The 24,387-nt window shown below is 45.6% G+C and overlaps 1 protein-coding gene across 1 annotated transcript in view; it reads right to left on the bottom strand.

The window, feature by feature from the left end:
- The window catches only part of LOC118393814 (neuroplastin-like), a 45,633-nt gene that overhangs the window by 20,206 nt on the left and 1,040 nt on the right, over window positions 1-24,387 (bottom strand). Inside the window, exons 2-4 of the mRNA XM_052462169.1 lie at window positions 12,809-13,156; window positions 7,886-8,060; window positions 7,123-7,217 (exon numbers count right to left, since the gene is read on the bottom strand). Of these exons, the coding sequence (XP_052318129.1) occupies window positions 7,123-7,217; window positions 7,886-8,060; window positions 12,809-13,156 (618 nt within the window). The remainder of the gene's footprint in view (window positions 1-7,122; window positions 7,218-7,885; window positions 8,061-12,808; window positions 13,157-24,387) is intronic.

Below are 24,387 nucleotides of genomic sequence, written 5' to 3'. Positions count from 1 at the left end.
ACTTCCAAGTCTGCCTTTTGAAGGTGTAGGCCTACATATCTTGCAGAGTTTCAGTTCATAGACGCCAGTCAACGAATGACTGAGAGATTTTCTCAAAGGTGAAATTCTCCAACCCAGCAACACCCTGGGTTTTTAGACAGAATCGTCTGTTTAACTCGGCTCTGGAGCCGGGAGACAACTGCCACAGCCTTTTGCTAATCCTTGAAATTACGGTAATTCCTTCCATACAATTAAGCAGGATCAGTGGAGAAGCTGGCCTGGTGCTGCAGCGTTTTCTGCAGCACGCGGTGGCCGTTGTCGTGGAGGATGATTGAGCAGCAGTGGCTTGAGCTCAAAGTGACATCATCCTTCCTACTGTAACTATGGTGAACACGTGCTCTCTGGCTAGTGGGGGAGGGGCCACGTTTATCTCCGTCTTCGTTATCCCCAGCTCACTTCCACTGTGACGGACTGACAGCATGGAGACTGTCTGCCCTCTGAGTGGCGCCAAAACAGGCAGAAATCTTCCATTTCACACCCCCAGCAGCAGATTATTGAGCTACAGTGCTGCTGTGTGGATGTGTCTGTCTGCCTGTGTGTCAGAAATATGTCGAAAAGAGGCAACTTCTGGTGGCCTATCTGGAAGAGGCGATTAGGTCCCATTTCTATTTACTGTTTTTGATACCTCCCATCTCTCCACTGAATTTAAAAAGCATTTGAGCTCAAAGTTGATGATCGTGTGGAGTGGAACTAACCTTCCACGAAGTTGCATTATTTTCCATGTGACGCATAGAGCCCCGAGTTGATTATCCCTTGCATACCATGGTTATAATTTAACACATTTACTGCTAGAAATGTGTTAATTGTCAGGAAGAAATGTGTTCAACATCCACTGAAACAGCTAGCAAGTTTACTAACCAAACCATCAGTCCTAGCTTGCTATTATGAAAATTGAATTAAACAATGCCAATAATGTTTTCAATTCAATTCATTTTGCTTTCAAAAGCAGCTCAAACATAGAACATGTAAGTACTATAGCCATTGAATTCTACTCTGCTGATATATTGTACTTTATAGACAAATAATGCACGCTCTAGAATGCCCTTCAAGCCATTCAGAAACAAGTATTCAACAATGCCATGGTATAAATAATTATATGACACATTATCCTGTAGGCCTGTACCGTAAAGTTGATAAAAAAAATTGTTTAGCTCTGTAAAATTCATCATTGATTTGATTAAATCAACAGGGCGTGTGGCATTATCTCTTTAAAAAATGCATGGGAAGCAAAGCAAAAAATACAAAAGATAATTGGGATGCGCAAAATATGCATGCTCAGGACAGCAGCTTATTGTATCATCGTAGATAACAAAGTCCTGCCATTACAAATGACTGGGAGCGGATTCTGAACCTTAATCCCACACCACCATCACACAAGCCTCCATCTGTTGCCTGCTCTGAGCTGAGAGCTGGAGAGATGGGAGCGCCAAGGACACTGCAGCCAGGGGGAGCTCAGAGCTCGGCTGCCAGGAGCAGAGAGCACACAGGCTCGGCCCCTCTACCATGCTTAATGTATGGGACCTGGTGGTACGACCGAGTATGGGTTTAATGGTATGGGACTCAGTGCCATTGTATAAGGCAGGGCAAGACTAATTGGATGCAATTGGTCAGAACTATCATGTATTTCTGCTTAGAATTATCATTCTCTAGTTTTTATTGAGTCTATTCCTCAATCGGTCCATAACTGTAACAATTAACAGGAAAGCCTGCAAAGGTATCTAAATCTATCTCAAAAACAATTGTCATGTCCATGCTTCCTCCAAACCAAGACCTCAGCATCCCAAATACGACTAACAGCGTCTGTCAACAATTCAGTCAATACTTCCAGACAGTAAACAATAATGTTGAAAGGCAGTGCTGTCATGGTGTTTGTATGTCCAGGAAACAGTGTGTTGTGCAGGCTCTAACAGCCAGGAGCAGCAAGCCTCCCTGCCTGCCTCCCTCCCTTCACACGGCCATAGGGTCAGGACGCTGAGGTTTGATTGGAGATGAGGCCTGTCATCTCTCAGGCTGGAGGAAGCTGCAGAGCATACACGGTCATCACTCGCGTTACGCAACCAACCAACCTCGCAGGAAGCTAGCGCTTAATACAGCCACAGCAGGCATAACAATCAATGGCAAGCTCAGTATGCATAATCATAGCAATGTCACAACAAATTGGCTTAAGCACTGTACATGTAGACAAGCTTCTCTAGAACAGGGTTTTGTATGTACTTTCTCACCCAGAGGAAAATCCCTTATTCCACTTCAAGGGTGAGCTGTTAACTTTTAAACTGCAAAAAAAGAAACGTCCCCTTTTCAGGACCCTGTCTTTCAAAGAAAATTTGTAAAAATCAAAATAACTTCACAGAGCTTCATTGTAAAGGGTTTAAACACTGTTTCCCATGCTTGTTCAATGAACCATAAACAATTAATGAACATGCACCTGTGGAACGGTCGTTAAGACGGTAGGAAATTAAGGTCCCAGTTATGAAAACTTATGACACCAAAGAGGTCTTTCTACAGACTAAAAAATATCAAAAGAAAGATGCCCAGGGTCCCTGCTCATCTGCGTGAACGTGCCTTAGGCGTGCTGCAAGGAGGCATGAGGACCGCAGATGTGGCCAGGGAAATAAATTGCAACGTTCATACTGTGAGACGCCTAAGACAGCGCTACAGGGAGACAGGACGGACAGCTGATCATCCTCGCAGTGGCAGACCACGTGTAACAACACCTGCACAGGATCGGTACATCCGAACATCACACCTGTGGGACAGGTACAGGATGGCAACAACAACTGCCCCAGTTACACCAGGAACACACAATCCCTCCATCAGTGCTCAGACTGTCCGCAATAGGCTGAGAGAGGCTGGACTGAGGGCTTGTAGGCCTGTTGAAAGGCAGGTCCTCACCAGACATCACAGGAAACAACGTCGCCTATGTGCACAAACCCACCGTGGCTGGACCAGACAGGACTGGCAAAAAGTGCTCTTCACTGACGAGTTAGGGTTTTGTCTCACCAGGGGTGATGGTCGGATTTGTGTTTATTGTCGAAGGGATGAGCGTTACACAGAGGCCTGTACTCTGGAGCGGGATCGATTTGGAGGTGGAGGGTCCGTCATGGTCTGGGGAGGTGTGTCACATCATCAATGACAACTGCGCTAATTGTCATTGCAGGCAATCTCAACGTTGTGCGTTACAGGGAAGACATCCTCCTCCCTCATGTGGTACCCTACCTGCAGGCTCATCCTGACATGACCCTCCAGCATGACAATGCCACTAGCCATACTGCTCGTTCTGTGCGTGATTTCCTGCAAGACAGGAATGTCCGTGTTCTGGCCAGTGAAGAGCCCGGATCTCAATCCCATTGAGTACGTCTGGGACCTGTTGGATTGGAGGGTGAGGGCTAGGGCCATTCCCCCTAGAAATGTCCGGGAACTTGCAGGTGCCCTGGTGGAAGGGTGGGGTAACATCTCAACGCAAGATCTGGCAAATCTGGTGCAGTCCATGAGGAGGAGCTGCACTGCGATACTTAATGCAGCTGGTGGCCACACCAGATACTGATTGTTACTTTTGATTTTAACCCCCCCCTTTTTGTTCAGGGACACATTATTCCAATTCTGTTAGTCACATGTCTGTGGAACTTCTTCAGTTTATGTCTCAGTTGCTGAATCTCGTTATGTTCATACAAATATTTACACATCTTAAGTTTGCTGAAAATAAACGCTGTTGACAGTGAGTACATTTCTTTTTTTGCTGAGTTTATCTCGCTAGGGTGTCCGTTTTTCTAAAAGTGTATTTTACGTCAATTAATGATCCTAATAGTTTAATATGTGCATTCAAATGTGAAACAATGTTATCCAACATCTACAGTACAGAATAAGCCACATTAATTGACACATTATCACTAATTATCACCATGTCTACCCTTAAAAATAGAACAAATACGACACAAATACGATACCCATGGTCCTCTGCCAATTACAGTGGGGCAAAAAAAGTATTTAGTCAGTCACCAATTGTGCAAGTTCTCCCACTTAAAAAGATGAGAGAGGCCTGTCATTTTCATCATAGGTACACTTCAACTATGACAGACAAAATTAGAAAAAAAATCCAGAAAATCACATTGTAGGATTTTTATTTGCAAATTATGGTGGAAAATAAGTATTTGGTCACATACAAACAAGCTAGATTTCTGGCTCTCACAGACCTGTAACTTCTTCTTTAAGAGGCTCCTCTGTCCTCCACTCGTTACCTGTATTAATGGCACCTGTTTGAACTTGTTATCAGTATAAAAGACACCTGTCCACAACCTCAAACAGTCACACTCCAAACTCCACTATGGCCAAGACCAAAGAGCTGTCAAAAGACACCAGAAACAAAATTGTAGACCTGCACCAGGCTGGGAAGACTGAATCTGCAATAGGTAAGCAGCTTGGTTTGAAGAAATCAACTGTGGGAGCAATTATTAGGAAAAGACATACAAGACCACTGAACAGACAGGAGACTCCAGTAGCGCAGGAGGGAAGGAAGGCTCTGATAGCGCTGAACAGACAGGAGACTCCAGTAGCGCAGGAGGGAATGAAGGCTCTGGCTGTGCTGAACAGGCGAGGCGCACAGAAGGCCTGGTGCGTGGTGCTGGAACTGGTGCTACAGGATCGAGGACACGCACAGGAAGCCTGGTGAGGGGAGCTGCTACCGGAGGACTGGTATGTGAAGGTGGCACAGGATGGACTGGACCGTGAAGGTGTACTGGAGAGCCTGAGAGCAGGACTGGCACAGGACGTGCAAGGCTAGGTAGGTACACAGGAGGCTTAGTGCGTGAGGCTGGCACATTTTTCACCAGCCGACTAACACGCACCTCAGGACGAGTATGGAGCGCTGACCCAGGTGCCATCAAATCCCCGACACGCTCCGTCGGACGAATCTTGTACCTAAAGCACCAAGCTAGCAACTCCCTCATTACTCTCCACTCCACCTTCCCCATTAACTCCTTCACAGTCTCTGCTTCGCTCACCTCTAACACCGGCTCTGGTTCAGGTCTCCTCCTTGGCTCCTCACGATAAACAAGGAGAGTTGGCTCTGGATAGACCGGACCGTGCAGGCGCACTGGAGATCTTGAGCACCGAGCCTGCCCAACCTTACCTGGCTCGATGCCCACTCTAGCCCGGCCAATACGAAGGGCTGGTATGTGCCGCACCGGGCTATGCACCCGCACTGGAAACACTGTGCGCTCCATAGCATAACACGGTGCCTGCCCGGTCTCTCTAGCCCCCCGGTAAGCGCAGGGAGTTTGCGCAGGTCTCCTACCTGGCATAGCCATACTTCCTTTAAGCCCCCCCCAATAATTTTTTTGGGCTGCTTTTCGGGCTTCCAACCGCGTCGCCGTGCTGCCTCCTCATACCAGCGCCTCTCCGCTTTAGCCGCCTCTATTTCTTCCTTGGGACAGCGATATTCTCCCGGCTGCTCCCAGGGTCCTTTTCCGTCTAATATCATCTCCCAAGACCAGAAATCCTTATATTGCTGCTCCTCACAATTAACAGGGAGAGTAGGCTCAGGTCTGACTCCTGACTCAGCCACTCTCTCTCTCTGCGCCCTCCCCCAATAAATATTTGGGGGTTACTTTCGGTTTTCGCTCTGCGCCGCCGTGTTTTTCTTTTCGACTCCATTCACCTATAGCCCTCTTCGCACTGCTCCAGCGAATCCCAGGCGGGCTCCTGCACTCTCTCTGGGTCGGCTGCCCACCTGTCGATTTCTTCCCACGTCGTATACTCCATGCCTCTGCTGTCCATAACGTCCTCCCTTCGCTGTTCAAGCTGTCGCTGCCTGTTAACACGCTGCTCGGTCCGTGTGTGGTGGGTGATTCTGTAACGGCGTTCTTCGTTTGTAGAAAGAGAGTCGGACCGAAATGCAGCGTGGTGGTTACTCATGACTTTAATAGAAAAAGTGACACATGAAATAACGATACAAAATACAAAACAACAAACGGAACGTGAAACCTATTACAGCCTATCTGGTGAAACTACACAGAGACAGGAACAATCACCCACCAAATACAAAGCAAAACTCAGGCTACCTAAATACGGTTCCCAATCAGAGACAACGAGAATCACCTGACTCTGATTGAGAACCGCCTCAGGCAGCCAAGCCTATACAACAACCCTAATCAGCCGCAATCCCAATAATACAAAAACCCCAATACGAAATACAACAACATAAACCCATGTCACACCCTGGCCTGACCAAACATATAACGAAAACACAAAATACAATGACCAAGGCGTGACAGAGGTTGTGCACAGGTGTCTTTTATACTGACAGGTGCCATTAATACAGGTAACGAGTGGAGGACAGAGGAGCCTCTTAAAGAAGAAGTTACAGGTCTGTGAGAGCCAGAAATCTAGCTTGTTTGTAGGTGACCAAATACTTATTTTCCACCATAATTTGCAAATAAAATCCTAAAATGTGATTTTCTGGATTTTTTTTTTCTCATTTTGTCTGTCGTAGTTGAAGTGTACCTATGATGAAAATGACAGGCCTCTCTCATCTTTTTATTTTAAGTGGGAGAACTTGCACAATTGGTGGCTGACTAAATACTTTTTTGCCCCATTGTATATGTGGTAACTGGTGCAAAATGACTGATAATCTTAATAAGAATCTGGATAATAAAAATAAATCAAGTAAGTCACTGTTAGACCAGTATGTGCAGAGAAGACACTAGCCTGAAGGAAGGCGTGTCTGTGTGAATCGACTTCCCAGAGAGAGCAGAGAAGACAGGACTCTGTCCCTCCCTTCAGCTGGCCTGTCCTGCCCTGTCCTCTTAGTAAGTGACAGCAGCCTCCAGAGGCCAGCCTGTCAACACCACAACACATCACCAGACCAACATCTCAATGTCTGTTACTGGAAGGGGATCTGTTCACAGGAACTAGCTCTAGATTGTGTTATCCATCAGATCCCTCATAGGATAATTGTATCTCTCTCTTAGTTAAGGCAGAGGGTCAAGTGACAGTATTGATTAAAGTGGAGGTTAATTATAAAAATCAACAGTGTATCTGTCATTTGTTTATACCGTGAGTGAGATCTGGTGGTCGAAAGAGTCTTACCTTTTACCTCAATAGTAGCGTTGGCGTTGGGAGCCGTTTCAAACGTGTAAACACACATGTACTCCCCTGCGTCGTCTGACCTTGGTTTCTTGATTCTGCAACAAATCACAAAATATCAGTTTCTTTCTTAACTTTAGCTCAGTCAAAAATAACATGTATGCAAAGACAATACTAATTTTATCTAATTTTGTTGTCTATCATTGTACATCACCCAATGATACATCACCCAATGATATATCACCCAATGATACATCATCCAATGATATATCATCCAATGATATATCACCCAATGATACATCACCCAATGATGCATCACTCAATGATGCATGTTGTGTGAAAGTCCTTAGCGTTCATTGTTAGCACTGTGCTGTGTGTTAGGCAGTCAGAGAGGTTAGCACGGGGTTGTCTGTTCTGGGGTCAGTCATTAGTAGAGTACTGAGATGTAATGTGACAGGAAAGGAGCCGCCCAGCGGTCTCCTCATGTAGCTGTCCGCGCCTGGCTGGGGAGAGTCTGGAAGATGTCTATGGGGGTGTTGTGCAGTACAGGGGCTGGTTGCTCTGCTCTAAGCTCAGGGGCTGCTCTGATGGCTATGCCCTGCAAGGGATGGAGCTGCCCAACAACTGTTTTCACTAAAGGACTTGGCAACATGGTTCTTATTTTCATCTCAGGGTGATTGGTCTTAGTGTTGATAGTCTGTGTGACAATTAGAAAGGCTTTGTTGAATGCTCTAGTAAGAGAACTACAGAATAAGTAAGGACTCACATGTACTCTGTGTTCTTCTGCTCGTTCCGTGTGTCTGCGATCTCTACTCCGTTCTTCATCCAGAAGCTCTCTTGTTGGCCTTCGTGGGCGTTGGTCAGGTTACACTGCAGGGTGACAGGGGGCCCTTTGGTCTCCGATGGTAGGATGATCTGATCTGACGCATTGATCTTGGGCTCTTGAAACGCACAGAGAGACAGCAACCCCTTATCATTGAATTGGGGATCAACACTATAGCAGAACTGTAACTGTACTGACTGTTCCCCACACACAGACTGGGTGGGAGTTGGGGCTCAACACTATAGCAGAACTGTAACTGTACTGACTGTTCCCCACACACAGACTGGGTGGGAGTTGGGGCTCAACACTATAGCAGAACTGTAACTATACTAATTATTCCCCACACACAGACTGGGTGGGAGTTGGGGCTCAACACTATAGCAGAACTGTAACTGTACTGACTGTTCCCCACACACAGACTGGGTGGGAGTTGGGGCTCAACACTATAGAACAGAACTGTGACTGTTCCCCACACACAGACTGGGTGGGAGTTGGGGCTCAACACTATAGCAGAACTAACTATTACTATTCCCCACACACAGACTGGGTGGGAGTTGTCAACACTATAGCAGAACCCACACACAGACTGGGTGGGAGTTGGGAGGCTCAACACTATAGCAGAACTGTAACTATACTAACTATTCCCCACACACAGACTGTGTGGGAGTTGGGGCTCAACACTATAGCAGAACTTTAACTGTACTGACTGTTCCCCACACACAGACTGGGTGGGAGTTGGGGCTCAACACTATAGCAGAACTGTAACTGTACTGACTGTTCCCCACACACAGACTGGGTGGGAGTTGGGGCTGGAACATAAGACAATTGAAACACAAATACATAAAGAAACACAACATGGAGCGGCAGGAAAATACATGCAACACTAAACCCTGTATCTGTCTTTGGTTCTGTTGTTACCGTACTTAAAAATAAAAAATAAATGTAAAATATCCTCACAAAATGAAGTCTGCAAAAAAATGATGATTAGTCTCCTTACAGACCTAAAGTAGCTGTGTTGTTCCCGCTCCCATTTTGAGATGATAATCATATGGACACTACATTTACGGTTGAGCAGACACTCTTATCCAGAGCAACTTACAGGTGCATATAGGTCACATCGTCAGATTTTTAACTAGTCGTTATAAGGATTTTAACCAGCAACCTTTGGGTTACTGGCCCAACACGCTTACCCGCTAGGCTACCTGGAGTCTAGGAAGTAATGATCTTTAAGGTGATGACCAGCACCAAAGCATCTTTGGTTTGGAACCACTGGCACTTGATAACTTCCTGAACCTAACTGTATTATCATTATGCCTAATTCATACAGTAGAACTCAATTTGATATTGACAGCAACAAGGTTTGGTTTACTATATCTTTTAAACAGTCTAAATTGATTCAGGAAGGCACTTGGATACGAAAAGAGTGATGTAACCTTGAAATTATCGTGAGATTATACAAATATGAGGTTGAATGTATGAGGGAAATTTGAACAACATACATGTTTTCAGTCCAATGACTATCTTCCAAATAACTGCTGTCATGTCATTCAAACCAAAACCAGGAAGTGAATAAGGTATAATCTTTAGCAAACCTATTGGCTGGAAGTAGAACCAATAGCTAAACAGAAGAGGACAAAGTATAGTGTATAATCGTGGCAGACAAAAATGAGGTGAACATCAGCTTGACTACTGCTGCACTACACTATAACAACCACTAGCTCTTTACTCGTATAATAATTTAATGTATTTGTTAACAGACCAACCCAAGGGTCCATTTCTCAAGGACATAGATGGAGGCTCAAGCAGGATGTGTCATCAGAGAGCACAGGCAGGCAGGCAGTCTTGGGTAGTGAGGAAGCTCCTCTCACTCCCTCCCTCCCTCCCCCACGGCAGCCAGCCATGGCAACCACACAACCCCAGGGAGAGGAGCATAATAATCTTACTATTGGCTGCTACTACAAACCTCCTAGTAGAGGATGGGAGGGGAAAGTCTCTGGGTCCTGGGTAGTGACTTATATTAGCATTCATGGCACCTACTCCTGCAGTTCTGTATACCCAATAGATAGAGGGAAATCTCTCGCTATTGCTCTCCTTCTCTTTCTTTTTCCCCCTCTCTCTCACTCTTTCTCGTCTATATTTCTCTCTCTCCCTCCCTCTCCCTCTCTCGCCCCCTCTCACTCTATGGCTCTCTCCCCCTCCCTCTCGCTCTCTATCTCTCTGTCTCTCTCTGTCTCCCCTTCTCTCTCTCTCTGCTTCAGAACCCCTATACAGGCCTCTCAGCCCACATAGTGTGGCATCCTGGGAATATACACAGACTACACAGAAAAAGTTCATTCAAGAAATTTGCAATTAGGCATTAAAGGCACAGTGTTTTCCATGGGAGGTTTTCTCAGCTCAGAAGGTCATTTGTAGGACACCCGCTCAAAAAGAGAATGAATCTGTGATGTCATGCACAGCACACAGGCACTGACCCACGTGGCCACCTCTGTCTAGGATTGTAAAAGCATCATTACATTGATACTGTTACCCACTCATAACAGTGTAGTACATTTTATTCCATTATGACCTGCATACAGTCCTAGAGGATGGTGCCAGTAATGGCTATTTCTTGCTGACAGAGGGAGGATGTTTGCCCACTTGATTGGTATGTTGAGCCAACCCCCTGTATAGGCCTGTATAGATGAGTTAGTTTAGTGCAATTAAGTACACTGTTGATTAAATTGCTACCTAAGCTAAGGAGTTTATTACAAATGTAGTAACAATATTAAGTTAATTTTTTTAAATGGCCTCGACTTTGGAATAGATCTCCAGATCTACGCACAAATCACAAATGAAATGGTTAAAACAAGACAAGCACATATTTGAAAACAATCCCGAATAACTATACATTATCGTCTCCTTTGGTTCAGTGTGTATAGCCTGTTGTATACATGTTATATACACATATTATTACATGTCTATAACAAGAACGTTGACACTCAGTAATGACAGAATATATTGGATGACAAAAGGTCTGACTCAATTATTAGAACATGTACAGATTTCTTAGGAAGGAATGTCTGCTCTTTTTAGGAAGGAATGTCTGCTCTTTTTAGGAAGGAATGTCTGCTCTTTTTAGGAAGGAATGTCTGCTCTTTTTAGGAAGGAATGTCTGCTCTTTTTAGGAAGGAATGTCTGCTCTTTTTAGGAAGGAATGTCTGCTCTTTTTAGGAACGGATGTCTGCTCTTTTTAGGAAGGAATGTCTGCTCTTTTTAGGAAGGAATGTCTGCTCTTTTTAGGAAGGAATGTCTGCTCTTTTTAGGAAGGAATGTCTGCTCTTTTTAGGAACGAATGTCTGCTCTTTTTAGGAACTAATGTCTGCTCTTTTTAGGACGGAATGTCTGCTCTTTTTAGGAATGAATGTCTGCTCTTTTTAGGACGGAATGTCTGCTCTTTTTAGGAATGAATGTCTGCTCTTTTTAGGAACGGATGGCTGCTCTTTTTAGGAATTAATGTGTCTTTTGAATAAGAAAACATTGATTTGACCAATTTCATGTTAGCCTAATGATAGACACATTTCTACCACCAGTAAACTAAGATATCTACTGTAGGCCGACTGCCCACGTCTCAAGCCAGCTGGTGGAATGAAGTGTAATGGGTGTGAGTGTGCACATGCAGTCAGACAGTAGTCCAACAGCACGGTAAACACTCTGTACGACAGACAGATCAGTAGGTAATGCTCAGGAGATGAAGGAGCTGACTCCTGTAGTAAACCTCTGAGAGTTTCTGGCTGCATGGCTGTGACTAACAACATTCCATATCTCGCTGGGCACTCAATGGAGCGTGCACGCATTTAAAGGGTCCACGCATTTAAAGGGTCCAGTTGAGATTCAGTGTGTTTGAATGTTTGTATGCAATACAGCAGAGAGGGCAGAGGATATAATGTCATTACTGATTCATGCTCAAACACTTAATACTGGCTAAGAAGGTACAAGGTCATACAGTACACAGGCGACTCCAGAGAGAGACTGTCTGCTGCAGCAATGAAACCAGCTCTCTCTCAAATCTAGAAAGGAAAAAAATACATTTAAGAACCACACTGGGTTCTGTCCTTTATTGGATTAGGGTGAGTCATGAGTTTAAAACAAGGGCACGCTTTACACCTGGACAGCTCCCTCCTTGTCTTCTTACGTCCCATCTACCCCTTCCCCTCGAAAATAAGCGGCACAACTTCAAAGCGCAGCGATGCCTAGAGTACATGGTGCAGACAGGGCAGAATTTCACCGGGCTTTGAAGTGAATAAAACAACCCACTCAACGCAAGAGAAAAACACAAATCACAAAAGAAATCCAAAAATAAATGGATGAAATGTTGATTATTTCTTTTGAGAATAAGGAAAGAAACGGGACAACTGTCGAAGGACACATGAGACAGAGGAGAGGGCCAGAACGGCCAGGATGGGCTGTAATGTGGGGAAGGAGAGGTTGGTGTGGGAGGAAAGAGGGGGTAGATGGACAAATACAGGGGAGGTTTCTGGGTTTGTGGTGATCTACAACAAAACGCTCAGGGTTTTGGGAGAGTCAGGAAATCTACGGAAACACATAGGAGCTATCAACATAATAGAACAAAAACACAAAAGGGCTGTACTTATAGGAGGAAATAAAACACAATGCCTTCCCATTTCTAATACAGAAAAATAAAACAAAGACAAGTCTTTGAAATGAACAAATAAGGTGGTGGTTGGTGTTATGTTTTATTTGTCGTTGCCAGGGACAGCTGTGGTGGAGGTGTGAACTCAGTTTTTTTTTATGGAGTGTGGTGGTGGGACAGGCAGGGGATTGTTAGTTTGTTCACCAGCTAGGTACTACAGGACATAGACCACTCACTCTGCAGCACCGATATGGTGGCCTGGGCTCGGATCCAGGTGATGGCGGGGTTTTGGCGCAGGTCGTTGCGCCGTGGGTTGTTGCTGGCCCGGCACTCGTAGGTCCCGGAGTCCTCCAGCGTGAGGTGCGTGATGCCCAGCACGCTCACCCCGTTGTTGCCGTAGGCCGTGTTGATGGACACGCGGCGCTTGCGGGCGCCGTCCCACAGCTGCTTGAAGGAGTCGGCGCGGTTGATCTCGGCGTACCACCACTGGATCTCGGGGGTGGGGTTACCAATCACGTCGCAGTACAGCTCAAAGGTGTCCAGTGTGAGCTTAGTCTCAGACATTGGCGACTTCACAAACCCAGCTGGAGAGGAAAAGTGTATTGGGGAGGAGGGGAGGGGGGTGGAAGAGGGGTTAGAGTGGAAGAGGGAGGGGATGGAGAGACCAGGGGATGGAGATAGGAGCAAATCAAACAGGGATCAGTTGGAAACAAAAGAAGAGGATGATTAAAGGCAAATGAAGAAAGAAAAGCAAAGCTACAACGCTTAAAGTGGGTTGTATATTTTCTGTGTAAACAAACAAATAAAATGGATTTACTGTGCAAAATATGTTGCCTACTCACACCATTGTGAAATGTATAAAGATTTGACATTACTAACATTGAACAACATAGCAAACTAACATGCAGTAGAACTACAAGTAAATCATGTTTCACATATGGACAACTTAGTCAAAACATGTTTCTTCATCTCATCTAAGTTATATTTTCCTCCTATCTGTCAACCTTTACATGGCATGCAGAGATTACATTCCTGCCCCATAAAACCACATAAATAGATGCAATGTTATATCTGACAGTCACTGAAACACACAGAAATAACCCTGTGAGTTTCTGAACAGATATTGTATAAAAGGAAGCCTTTGCTTTCTTGTATCTCTTTGATGTTAGATTGAAATGACAACTGACTATAAAGCTCTCTGTTTACAGAAGTGTTTCGTTCATTTGCCACATTAAGGAAACTCATGTTGTGTGATGTGACATTTATGTCAAAGGGCAAAGCCGATGGAAAGTCATGTGACTACTTGTAACACTGGCTGAGTATAATTTCCATCAAGCCCTATGAACCATGATGAGGACCTTATGTACAGAACTTTCTTTATTCTGGTCAATTGAGAACTGAAATAGGAAACTGCTCTAACAGCCAATCTGGTTTGGAACATAACTGACCCAGTCAGGAATCAAAAAGGTGTAGAAATGCATTGAAGCTGAAACAGCAGACATTGCATGTGCTTTGATGACTAGTACTGTAGTAATGTATTCTTCTACAGCAAGACATACACTCTGTTTGTTTTCAATCTGATTGTCTGTGCGTATATGATGGCATTGGCAACTTTAGAAATGAGGTCAACCATCCTGTGATTCCCTGTGTGTGTGTGTGTGTGTGTGTGTGTGTGTGTGTGTGTGTGTGTGTGTGTATGAATCATACTACCGCTTCACAGCAGAGGTCAGCCCCTACAACCATATGCCAGCATTCTAGCACAGACCCAATGCACTCATCACCTGGGCTGTGCCTTAGGGTTCCTGTTGCAAGGCCATTCTAGCACAGACCTAATGTACTCATCACCTGGGCTGTGCCTTAGGGTTCCTGTTGCAAGGCCATTCTAGCACAGACCCAATGCACTCATCACCTGGGCTGTGCCTTAGGGTTCCTGTTGCAAGGCCATTCCAGCACAGACCTAATGCACTCATCACCTGGGCTGTGCCTTAGGGTTCCTGTTGCAAGGCCATTCTAGCACAGACCTAATGCACTCATCACCTGGGCTGTGCCTTAGGGTTCCTGTTGCAAGGCCATTCTAGCACAGACCTAATGTACTCATCACAAGGGCTGTGCCTTAGGGTTCCTGTTGCAAGGCCATTCTAGCACAGACCTAATGCACTCATCACCTGGGCTGTGCCTTAGGGTTCCTGTTGCAAGGCCATTCTAGCACAGACCTAATAATAATAATAATAATATATGCCATTTAGCAGACGCTTTTATCCAAAGCGACTTACAGTCATGTGTGCATACATTCTACGTATGGGTGGTCCCGGGAATCGAACCCACTACCCTGGCGTTACAAGCGCCATGCTCTACCAACTGAGCTACAGAAGGACCACTATGTACTCATCACCTGGGCTGTGCCTTAGGGTTCCTGTTGCAAGGCCATTCTAGCACAGACCCAATGCACTCATCACCTGGGCTGTGCCTTAGGGTTCCTGTTGCAAGGCCATTCTAGCACAGACCTAATGCACTCATCACCTGGGCTGTGACTTAGGGTTCCTGTTGCAAGGCCATTCCAGCACAGACCCAATGCACTCATCAATGTGAAGCCAAATCACCTGGGCTGTGACTTAGGGTTGCAAGAACTCCGTTGACTGCCTGTTCAAAGCCATGTTCCTCGCCGTGTCCACGGATGAATCACAGAAAAGGCCGCCACACCCTAACCCTAACTCTGACTATGCTGAAGATGAGAGAGACAGGAAGAGATAGCAGAGCAGGCACTCTCTCTGTGGCGCTATAGTTGTGTGTCTTACTACAACAGATTACAGGTCCTCACAGAACAATCCAACCTGCTCAACAGTAATGTACTGTATAATCAACACATGAGCAGATAAGCTACCTAGTGGGGGAGGTTACTAGCTGCCTAGTGGGGGAGCTTACTAGCTGCCTAGTGGGGGGAGATAACTAGCTGCCTAGTGGGGGGAGATTACTAGCTGCCTAGTGGGGGGAGATTACTAGCTGCCTAGTGGGGGAGATTACTAGCTGCCTAGTGGGGGAGATTACTAGCTGCCTAGTGGGGGAGATTACTAGCTGCCTAGTGGGGGAGGTTACTAGCTGCCTAGTGGGGGAGGTTACTAGCTGCCTAGTGGGGAGGTTACTAGCTGCCTAGTGGGGGAGATTACTAGCTGCCTAGTGGGGGGAGATAACTAGCTGCCTAGTGGGGGAGATTACTAGCTGCCTAGTGGGGGGAGATTACTAGCTGCCTAGTGGGGGAGATTACTAGCTGCCTAGTGGGGGAGGTTACTAGCTGCCTAGTGGGGGGAGGTTACTAGCTGCCTAGTGGGGGAGGTTACTAGCTGCCTAGTGGGGAGGTTACTAGCTGCCTAGTGGGGGAGGTTACTAGCTGCCTAGTGGGGGAGGTTACTAGCTGCCTAGTGGGGGAGATAACTAGCTGCTTAGTGGGGGAGGTTACTAGTGGGGGAGACTACTAGATGCCTAGTGGGGGAGATAACTAGCTGCCTAGTGGGGGAGATTACTAGCTGCCTAGTGGGGGGAGATTACTAGCTGCCTAGGGGGGAGGTTACTAGCTGCCTAGTGGGGGAGGTTACTAGCTGCCTAGTGGGGGAGGTTACTAGCTGCCTAGTGGGGGAGGTTACTAGCTGCCTAGTGGGGGAGGTTACTAGCTGCCTAGTGGGGGAGGTTACTAGCTGCCTAGTGGGGGAGGTTACTAGCTGCCTAGTGGGGGAGGTTACTAGCTGCCTAGTGGGGGGAGATAACTCGCTGCTTAGTGGGGGGAGGTTACTAGTGGGGGAGACTACTAGATGCCTAGTGGGGGGAGATAACTAGCTGCCTAGTGGGGGAGGTTACTAGCTGCCTAGTGGGGGAGGTTACTAGCTGCCTAGTGGGGAGACTACTAGATGCCTAGTGGGGGAGACTACTAGATGCCTAGTGGGGGAGACTACTAGCTGCCTAGTGGGGGAGGTTACTAGCTGCCTAGTGGGGGAGATTACTAGCTACCTAGTGGGGGGAGGTTTCTAGCTACCTAGTGGGGGAGATTACTAGCTGCCTAGTGGGGGAGATTACTAGCTGCCTAGTGGGGGAGATTACTAGCTGCCTAGTGGGGGAGATTACTAGCTGCCTAGTGGGGGAGATTACTAGCTGCCTAGTGGGGGAGGTTACTAGCTGCCTAGTGGGGGAGGTTACTAGCTGCCTAGTGGGGGAGATTACTAGCTGACTAGTGGGGGAGGTTACTAGCTGCCTAGTGGGGAGGTTACTAGCTGCCTAGTGGGGAGAGGTTACTAGCTGCCTCGTGGGGAGAGGTTACTAGCTGCCTAGTGGGGGAGATTACTAGCTGCCTAGTGGGGGAGGTTACTAGCTGCCTAGTGGGGAGATACTAGCTGCCTAGTGGGGGAGGTTACTAGCTGCCTAGTGGGGGAGATACTAGCTGCCTAGTGGGGGTTACTAGCTGCCTAGTGGGGGAGGTTACTAGCTGCCTAGTGGGGGAGGTTACTAGCTGCCTAGTGGAGGAGGTTACTAGCTGCCTAGTGGGGAGAGGTTGCTAGCTGCCTAGTGGGGAGAGATTACTAGCTGCCTCGCGGGGAGAGGTTACTAGCTGCCTAGTGGGGGAGGTTACTAGCTGCCTAGTGGGGGAGGTTACTAGCTGCCTAGTGGGGGAGGTTACTAGCTGCCTAGTGGGGGAGGTTACTAGCTGCCTAGTGGGGGAGGTTACTAGCTGCCTAGTGGGGGAGGTTACTAGCTGCCTAGTGGGGGAGGTTACTAGCTGCCTAGTGGGGGAGGTTACTAGCGGCCTAGTGGGGGAGGTTACTAGCTGCCGAGTGGGGGAGGTGACTAGCTGCCTTGTGGGGGAGGTTACTAGTTGCCTAGTGGAGGGAGGTTGTTATCTGCCTGGTGGGGGGAGGTTCCTATCTGCCTAGTGGGGGGAGGTTACTAGCTGCCTAGTCTGGGGAGGTTACTAGCTGCCTAGTGAGGGGAGGTTACTAGCTGCTTAGTGGGAGGAGGTTACTAGTTGGGGGGAGGTTACTAGCTGCCTAGTGGGGGGAGATTACTAGTGGGGGGAGATTACTAGTGGAGGGAGATTACTAGCTGCCTAGTGGGGGGAGGTTACTAGCTGCCTAGTGGGGGGAGATAACTAGGTGCCTAGTGGGGGGAGGTTACTGGACGCCTACGCATAGCTATCAGTACTGTGTTAAAATGAGCTGTGCCTAACATTTCAGTATTGCAATATAACCTAGATACTTAGCGTTTTGGTTGGGCAAATAATATGCTGTTCTGTATCAGTTTGTAACCAGGAGACTGTGTTTATACTGTAGGCTATAATTTTCCATTTTAGGTCAAACACTTCTAGCCTATGGAGCCACTGTGTTTCCACAGCTAGAGACAGTATGTTCTGTACACAACTGAAGCCAAACACTCTTTAGTCTGGTCAACCCGGAGCAAGATGTTCCAGAGACTGAACAATATATAGGTGAGGATCATACCATACCCTGGCAGCAACAGTTAGAAGTGAGTGACAGGCAGCTGTAGATAATAAGGCAATAGGAAAAGGGTAAATGATTTGGAAATGATCCAGACTAGCCCGGCCTGATTTACACAGACCAGAACCTACACAGACCAGAGCCTACACATACCAGAACCTACACATACCAGAGCCTACACATACCAGAACCTACACATACCAGAACCTACACATACCAGAACCTACACATACCAGAACCTACACAGACCAGAACCTACACAGACCAGAGCCTACACAGACCAGAGCCTACACATACCAGCCTACACAGACCAGAGCCTACACATACCAGAACCTACACATACCAGAACCTACACAGACCAGAACCTACACAGACCAGAGCCTACACAGACCAGAGCCTACACAGACCAGAGCCTACACATACCAGAACCTACACATACCAGAGCCTACACAGACCACAGCCTACACATACCAGAACCTACACAGACCAGAGCCTACACAGACCACAGCCTACACAGACCACAGACCACAGCCTACACAGACCTTGTGCCATCTTGCCTGATGCCCAGGTACATGCAGAGTAATTAGTGTTTGTTCGTTTCTCCTGAAACAAATCATCCCCCATCATCACAGAGGGTAAAGCCCAGCCTGGACGCCCATCGTCTCTGCTCAGGCTGCCTCCGAACTAAAGCATCCACTGAAATCAAAGAACTGGACCGGCCTCACATCCTCCACTCTTGGAGGGCAACAGACAGTGAAGAGAACCAGGAGGTTTTCATAGAAGAGAGTAGCCTGTAATGTCATTAAAGATATACTACCACAATTACATAGGTGATGTGAATAAAATGATTCCATAATGAGGATGGATTCATATACAGCACAGACTGGATCACAAGCATCCATTAATCTCTGTTTATTCTGCGAGGCACTTCATTATGTCATACAGCATCATATAGAGTATACTGTGGTGAATAGATCCCCTCTGAGTGTGTGTGGTGGCCCATCACACATGTGCCCGGCCTAGTGAGTGAGTTGGGGAGCTCTCTCCCACGAGGACTGAAAGCAGAGCACACATCACCAGGCAGGCATGCAGTGGCTTTGAGTCAACCACCTGTAACCTGCCTCCCAGTCCCACAACACAGACAGACCTCAGCTAGATAACCCCAAGGGCCACTGCACTGGCTACGTGCAGGGCATTTATTTTTGTGCGGGCAGGGAGATATGAGCATATCTATAGTTGGATAAATACAAACAAACTCAAAGTGGAGTATATAATGAATGTTGGAATTTGATATTGAAATCACGGGCATTACAGATCTAGCTGTAGTATCAGTGTACTGTGGTGTGATGCTCCATTGTCTTAGCCAGTATATCTGACTTTTGTAGGAGAGCCAACTTAGCTGGCTTCCAGCATCTGGTTAAGAGGTGTTACACTTGGCCGATTGCCCAAGATTTCACAAAGCCTCCTGCTCTGACAGTTGTAAATGAGTCACTGCTGTGGGTTGAAGGATGATGTATCTGTTCCTGAGCTGCTCTTAACACATCGATGGGTGGGTGGCTATAGATTTCCTAATTCGTTTGAACAAATCAACAATAAACCTTGATGCCTGCATGAATTAGAGTAGTGTTGTGGATAAATGGCAGTTAGCAACAACAGCTGAGATAAGAGGGAGGAGGTGACTTCTGCCATCTTACTGTGACTACTCAGGGACAGCCATTCGGGTCATAGAGGGGAGCCACCGCTTTCATGAGCATTAAACCCCCCCATCCCCGGCTGAAATGGGCTTATCCCCCTCAACCAGCAAACATTGCTCCCCGATTAACCCTTTCAGAGGTCAAGATGACAGACAACCCGGGCCCTCTGTCACTGTGCAAAGCTAGCATGGTTAAGATACCACAGGACTAGCTGACACTCATCCATGTCACCATAACAGTTTGTGACAACAACTTTCAAATTAGGGGTTTTCTTTAGTGGACACACTGTGACAACACACATTGTAACCACGAAACAAATCTCGCAGAACGAATATTCTACACAACCACATAACAACATTAAGTCTCCATTTTGTTTCAAATTCCGTCTAGCGTCTTCCATTTGGGTATCATCATCAGTAGCTGCAGTATGTCTGGTGTGTACTGTGTTGGAGGCTGTGGGGTGCCTGATGCTGTTGCCATCGGTGCAGTATGTATCATGTTTCACAGTGGGCTATTGTGACTCAGTGGAAGAACTGGCTTACGTCCCACAGCACATTTTCCGGTCTCACAGATGTGTTCTTTGTTACTCAGAACATGGGCAGTGATACAGCATGGACTTACAGTTACCAAGCTACTCTGTACCGTACAGTTAGGTCAATTGAATCCCTTATTAAATTGTAAGTGAGATGCCATTTGAGGTATCCTTTTAAAATGTTGCCTGGCCCTGGTTCAGGGAATTTGATCATGAAATGTGTTTCGTGATACAAGCTGGGACTGTGTCGATAAACTGTCTGTGGCTTTGAGCCACACAAACCTACTAATACTGTACTACATGAAGAAATAATGAGAGGTCGTCGCTTTCTGTCTTATAGTAAGATAACAGACGCATTTAGAGCAGCATTGAGTTGATGCTTGACTTGGTTCACAAATCTATTGGTAACTCACATCAAAGGAATTCACATTGTGGTCTGTATTCTATGTCAACTCAAAAAGAGGATATTCTACACACAAATGTCCTGAACAATTGAACAGCTGTTATGGCTGTTCAATTGTTCATAGGGGGAGATTATCCATGGTGCATTGCCATAAGTAGCATCTTAAGGTTAGAGACAGGAGAGAACCCCTCTTCATATTCCTCATGCATAAAAGAACGAGGCCCTTTAAGAGCTTAAACGTTTCACATGCATCTAGTGAGTCTTCAGAGAGCCAAACAGCTGTGCACAGGGATGCTGCTACCCATTAAGAGTTAATGGACTCACTTTCGCAAAAGGATGTTAAAGCCACAGTTCTCTGTGCTCAGGGTGCTGTGTCTCCACTCTATAAATAGCGACTGGCAGCAGAATGGACCAATGCTATTTACAGTCCTCCTGAATCTCAGCCATCTATGGTTGGTCAGGCTCCCCAAGCATATAGAGGTATAATGGCCTCAGCTCAGCTCCCTCCTCTGCTTCACACATACTGTACTGTGATTAAATCCCCTGCCCTTATAATTACACTTCTTTACATGCCATTGCCCCGAATCTGAAATATTGCTGAGGAAATCAAATGTGACATAGTGAAACCTGCCACGTTACATCACTCACACTAAATCCAGACTGTGAAATATGCATTCATTTGTTTGGAGGATGTACCCATATTTGTGCGACCGAATAGCATCAGTAAACCATTCATTAAAATATGACTGTATTACTGTATTTATATAACAGCCTCATAAATGTGTTTTACAGTATCTAGCTACAGAACTGTATCTCACTAGTGTCTAAAGCCCCAACATCACTTTAATAAACAGTAATAAATCAGTAGGCTAATAAAGAAAGGAGCTGTATCAGTCTCCACCAGTTACAGTGAGGCTCAGACAGACAGAGTGACAAGGTAGCACCAGTCTGTCTCCACCAGCCCCCCGGGAGTCTCAGCAGAGCAGCAGAGCCCATGGTGGAGGGAGCCCTATGTGTCGCTATGGGACCCAGGGAGAGGGCACTAACACTGGGAAAAGACTGGAATGCCTTCACTTGGGCTTTACCAAACAATAGAGGGTGTAGATCTGACTTTGTGGATGGGGACCATCAAAGCTTGTCCTCATAGACACATAATTCATCCACCAGATCAATTAATGAATGTACACGGAGTGTACAAAACATTAGGAACACCTGCTCTTTCCATGACATAGACTGACCAGGTGAATGGTTATATCTATCCACTTCAATCAGTGTAGATGAAGGGAAGAAAACAGGTAAAAGAAGGATTTTTTAGCCTTGAGACATTTGAGACATGGATTGTGTATGTGTGCCATTCAGAGGATATTTAAGTGCCTTTGATCGGGGTATGGTAGTAGGTGCCAGCTGCACTGGTTTGACTGTCCAATAACTGCAACGCTACTAGGATGTTTGCGCTCAATCATTTATTGTGTGTATCAAGAATGGTCCACCACCCAAAGGGCATCCAGCCAACTTGACACAACTGTGGGAAGCATTGGAGTCAACAATGCTTGGTGTCAACAAGGGCCAGCATCCCTGTAGAACACTTTGGACACCTTGTAGAGTCCATGTCCTGACGAATTGAGGGCAAAAAGGGGTGCAACTTCATATTAGGAAGGCATTCCTAATGTTTTGTACACTCATTGTACACTAGCAGTAAGCAGGGTTGGTGGCAATTCCATTTCAACAAAGTAAATTCAAGAATCAAACTGAAATGGAAATGTTTTTCTCATAGAGAATCATAAAGTAGAATTGGAATTTCAGTTTACTTCCTAAATTGACTGAATTTAAATTGAATTGAATTGACATCAACCCTGGTAGTTAGAATAGTAGAAAACTTGAAAATAAAAGAGAGCCGCACACTCTAGGAGCTCAGATGCAAAAATGTAATTACCAACGTTTCGACAGCCAAGCTGTCAGGGTACCCTATACCCTGATGAAGACAGAGTGTGCAGCTCCCTTTTATTTTCAAGTTTTCTACTCCGCTAGCCAGCACCTCGCCTAAATCGGTGTGCGTTTATTTTTCTTCTAGTGAGAATAGTTTAGCCAATGATTGATTTCTCTATTCTGCTTTGAGTGACTATTGCTGTACAACTTCATATTACAATCTTTCGGTGTTTACAGTGCTAACAGTCCTTTAGCAGACGCTTTTATTCAGAGCGACTTACAATAGTTGGGTGAAACAACTTCATATTACAATCTTTCGGTGTTTACAGTGCTAAAAGTCCTTTAGCAGACGCTCTTATCCAGAGCGACTTACAATAGTTAGGTGAAACAACTTCATATTACAATCTTTCGGTGTTTACAGTGCTAACAGTCCTTTAGCAGACGCTCTTATCCAGAGCGACTTACAATAGTTAGGTGAAACAACTTCATATTACAATCGTAGCAAGTAGATTTTCCCTCAACAAAGTAGTTATCAGCAAAGTCAGTTCTAGCAGTAATAGACTGGTGCATTTTTATTTGTTTTCTATAGGCCTATAACACAATCCAAAATGGCAACTTTCGTTATTTAAACAATTTTTGTCATAAAATGTATCAATAGCTGGTAGTAGCTCAGCTCTGAGAACATGCATGAGCCTGTGTTTTGTGTAGAGGCTGCCTCTGATTGGTGTGCCCCCTCTGGGTGACAGAAGTGATTCACTGGGATTGGCCATCCATCAGGGTCATGTCAGGGAAAGCAACCCTTAACACGCAACAATGAGAAGGCTCAGGCATCCTTCATGCCAAGCAAATTATGCTTCCCTCAATGCTGCCCCTTGTGAATGACTGTGTGTGTTCATCAAAGACTGAAAGAAATAAACTTGGATGGCCCATAGAGAGACAATTGAAATCAATCAAATGTGGAAAGTAATTGGTGATAATCATTTGAAAGGTTATTCATCATATTGTGGAATAAGATATTATAACCTTCAAACATGTAGGCTACAGACAGAGAATCTAAATGTGTTTTGTTGGAAGTTGTGTATATGTGTTGAGGTTATCAACGCTGCTTTGAGCCAACAGTGATTATGTAATAGAATCTCAACTCCACTAACACACACTAATGGGCCTAATATTTCCAGGAAACCAAAGATGCTGTTTACTATAATGCCGATTGTATTTGGGGGGCAGAAAACGTGTCATGACCTTTCCAAATATCAACACTGTCACTAAGAATGATATCAATGACATTGTCTGCCTGTTAATTCACATGAGATGTAGAAATGACACACACACACATTCATATAAAGTGTAACATTGACTTTAATTATGAAAGCCCAATGATTTGTTTGTTGTGTTTTAGCCAGAGAGAGACTATGGGCTTAACAGTCCTGAGTCGTGCAGACTGTTTGGCAGGTTCTTCAACAGTCATCTATCTCCATTACGCTAGGAATGCATTACGCTGCTCTTCTTCACAACATAACAAACAATACCTACATCCCAAATACTAAATATGCTACAATCAAAGCATGTCAACAATCTGTGCATTCAGTAATCTATTTATCAATGAAGACAAATCATTCCTGGAGACTAAGGAATTCCAATGTATCCATCAAATAATAATAATATAATACTAACTCCAAACAGAACGAAATATCTAATAGAGCTTATATTAGGAAATTCCAAGCAAACACAACTATGCTCTGGTTTGCTGTAAGATATTTATGCTCTGGTTTGCAATAGCATA

The sequence above is a fragment of the Oncorhynchus keta genome, chromosome 14 (genome assembly GCF_023373465.1).
Source record: "Oncorhynchus keta strain PuntledgeMale-10-30-2019 chromosome 14, Oket_V2, whole genome shotgun sequence".
Lineage (NCBI taxonomy): Eukaryota > Metazoa > Chordata > Actinopteri > Salmoniformes > Salmonidae > Oncorhynchus > Oncorhynchus keta.
This window is presented reverse-complemented; position numbering and strand designations above follow the sequence as displayed.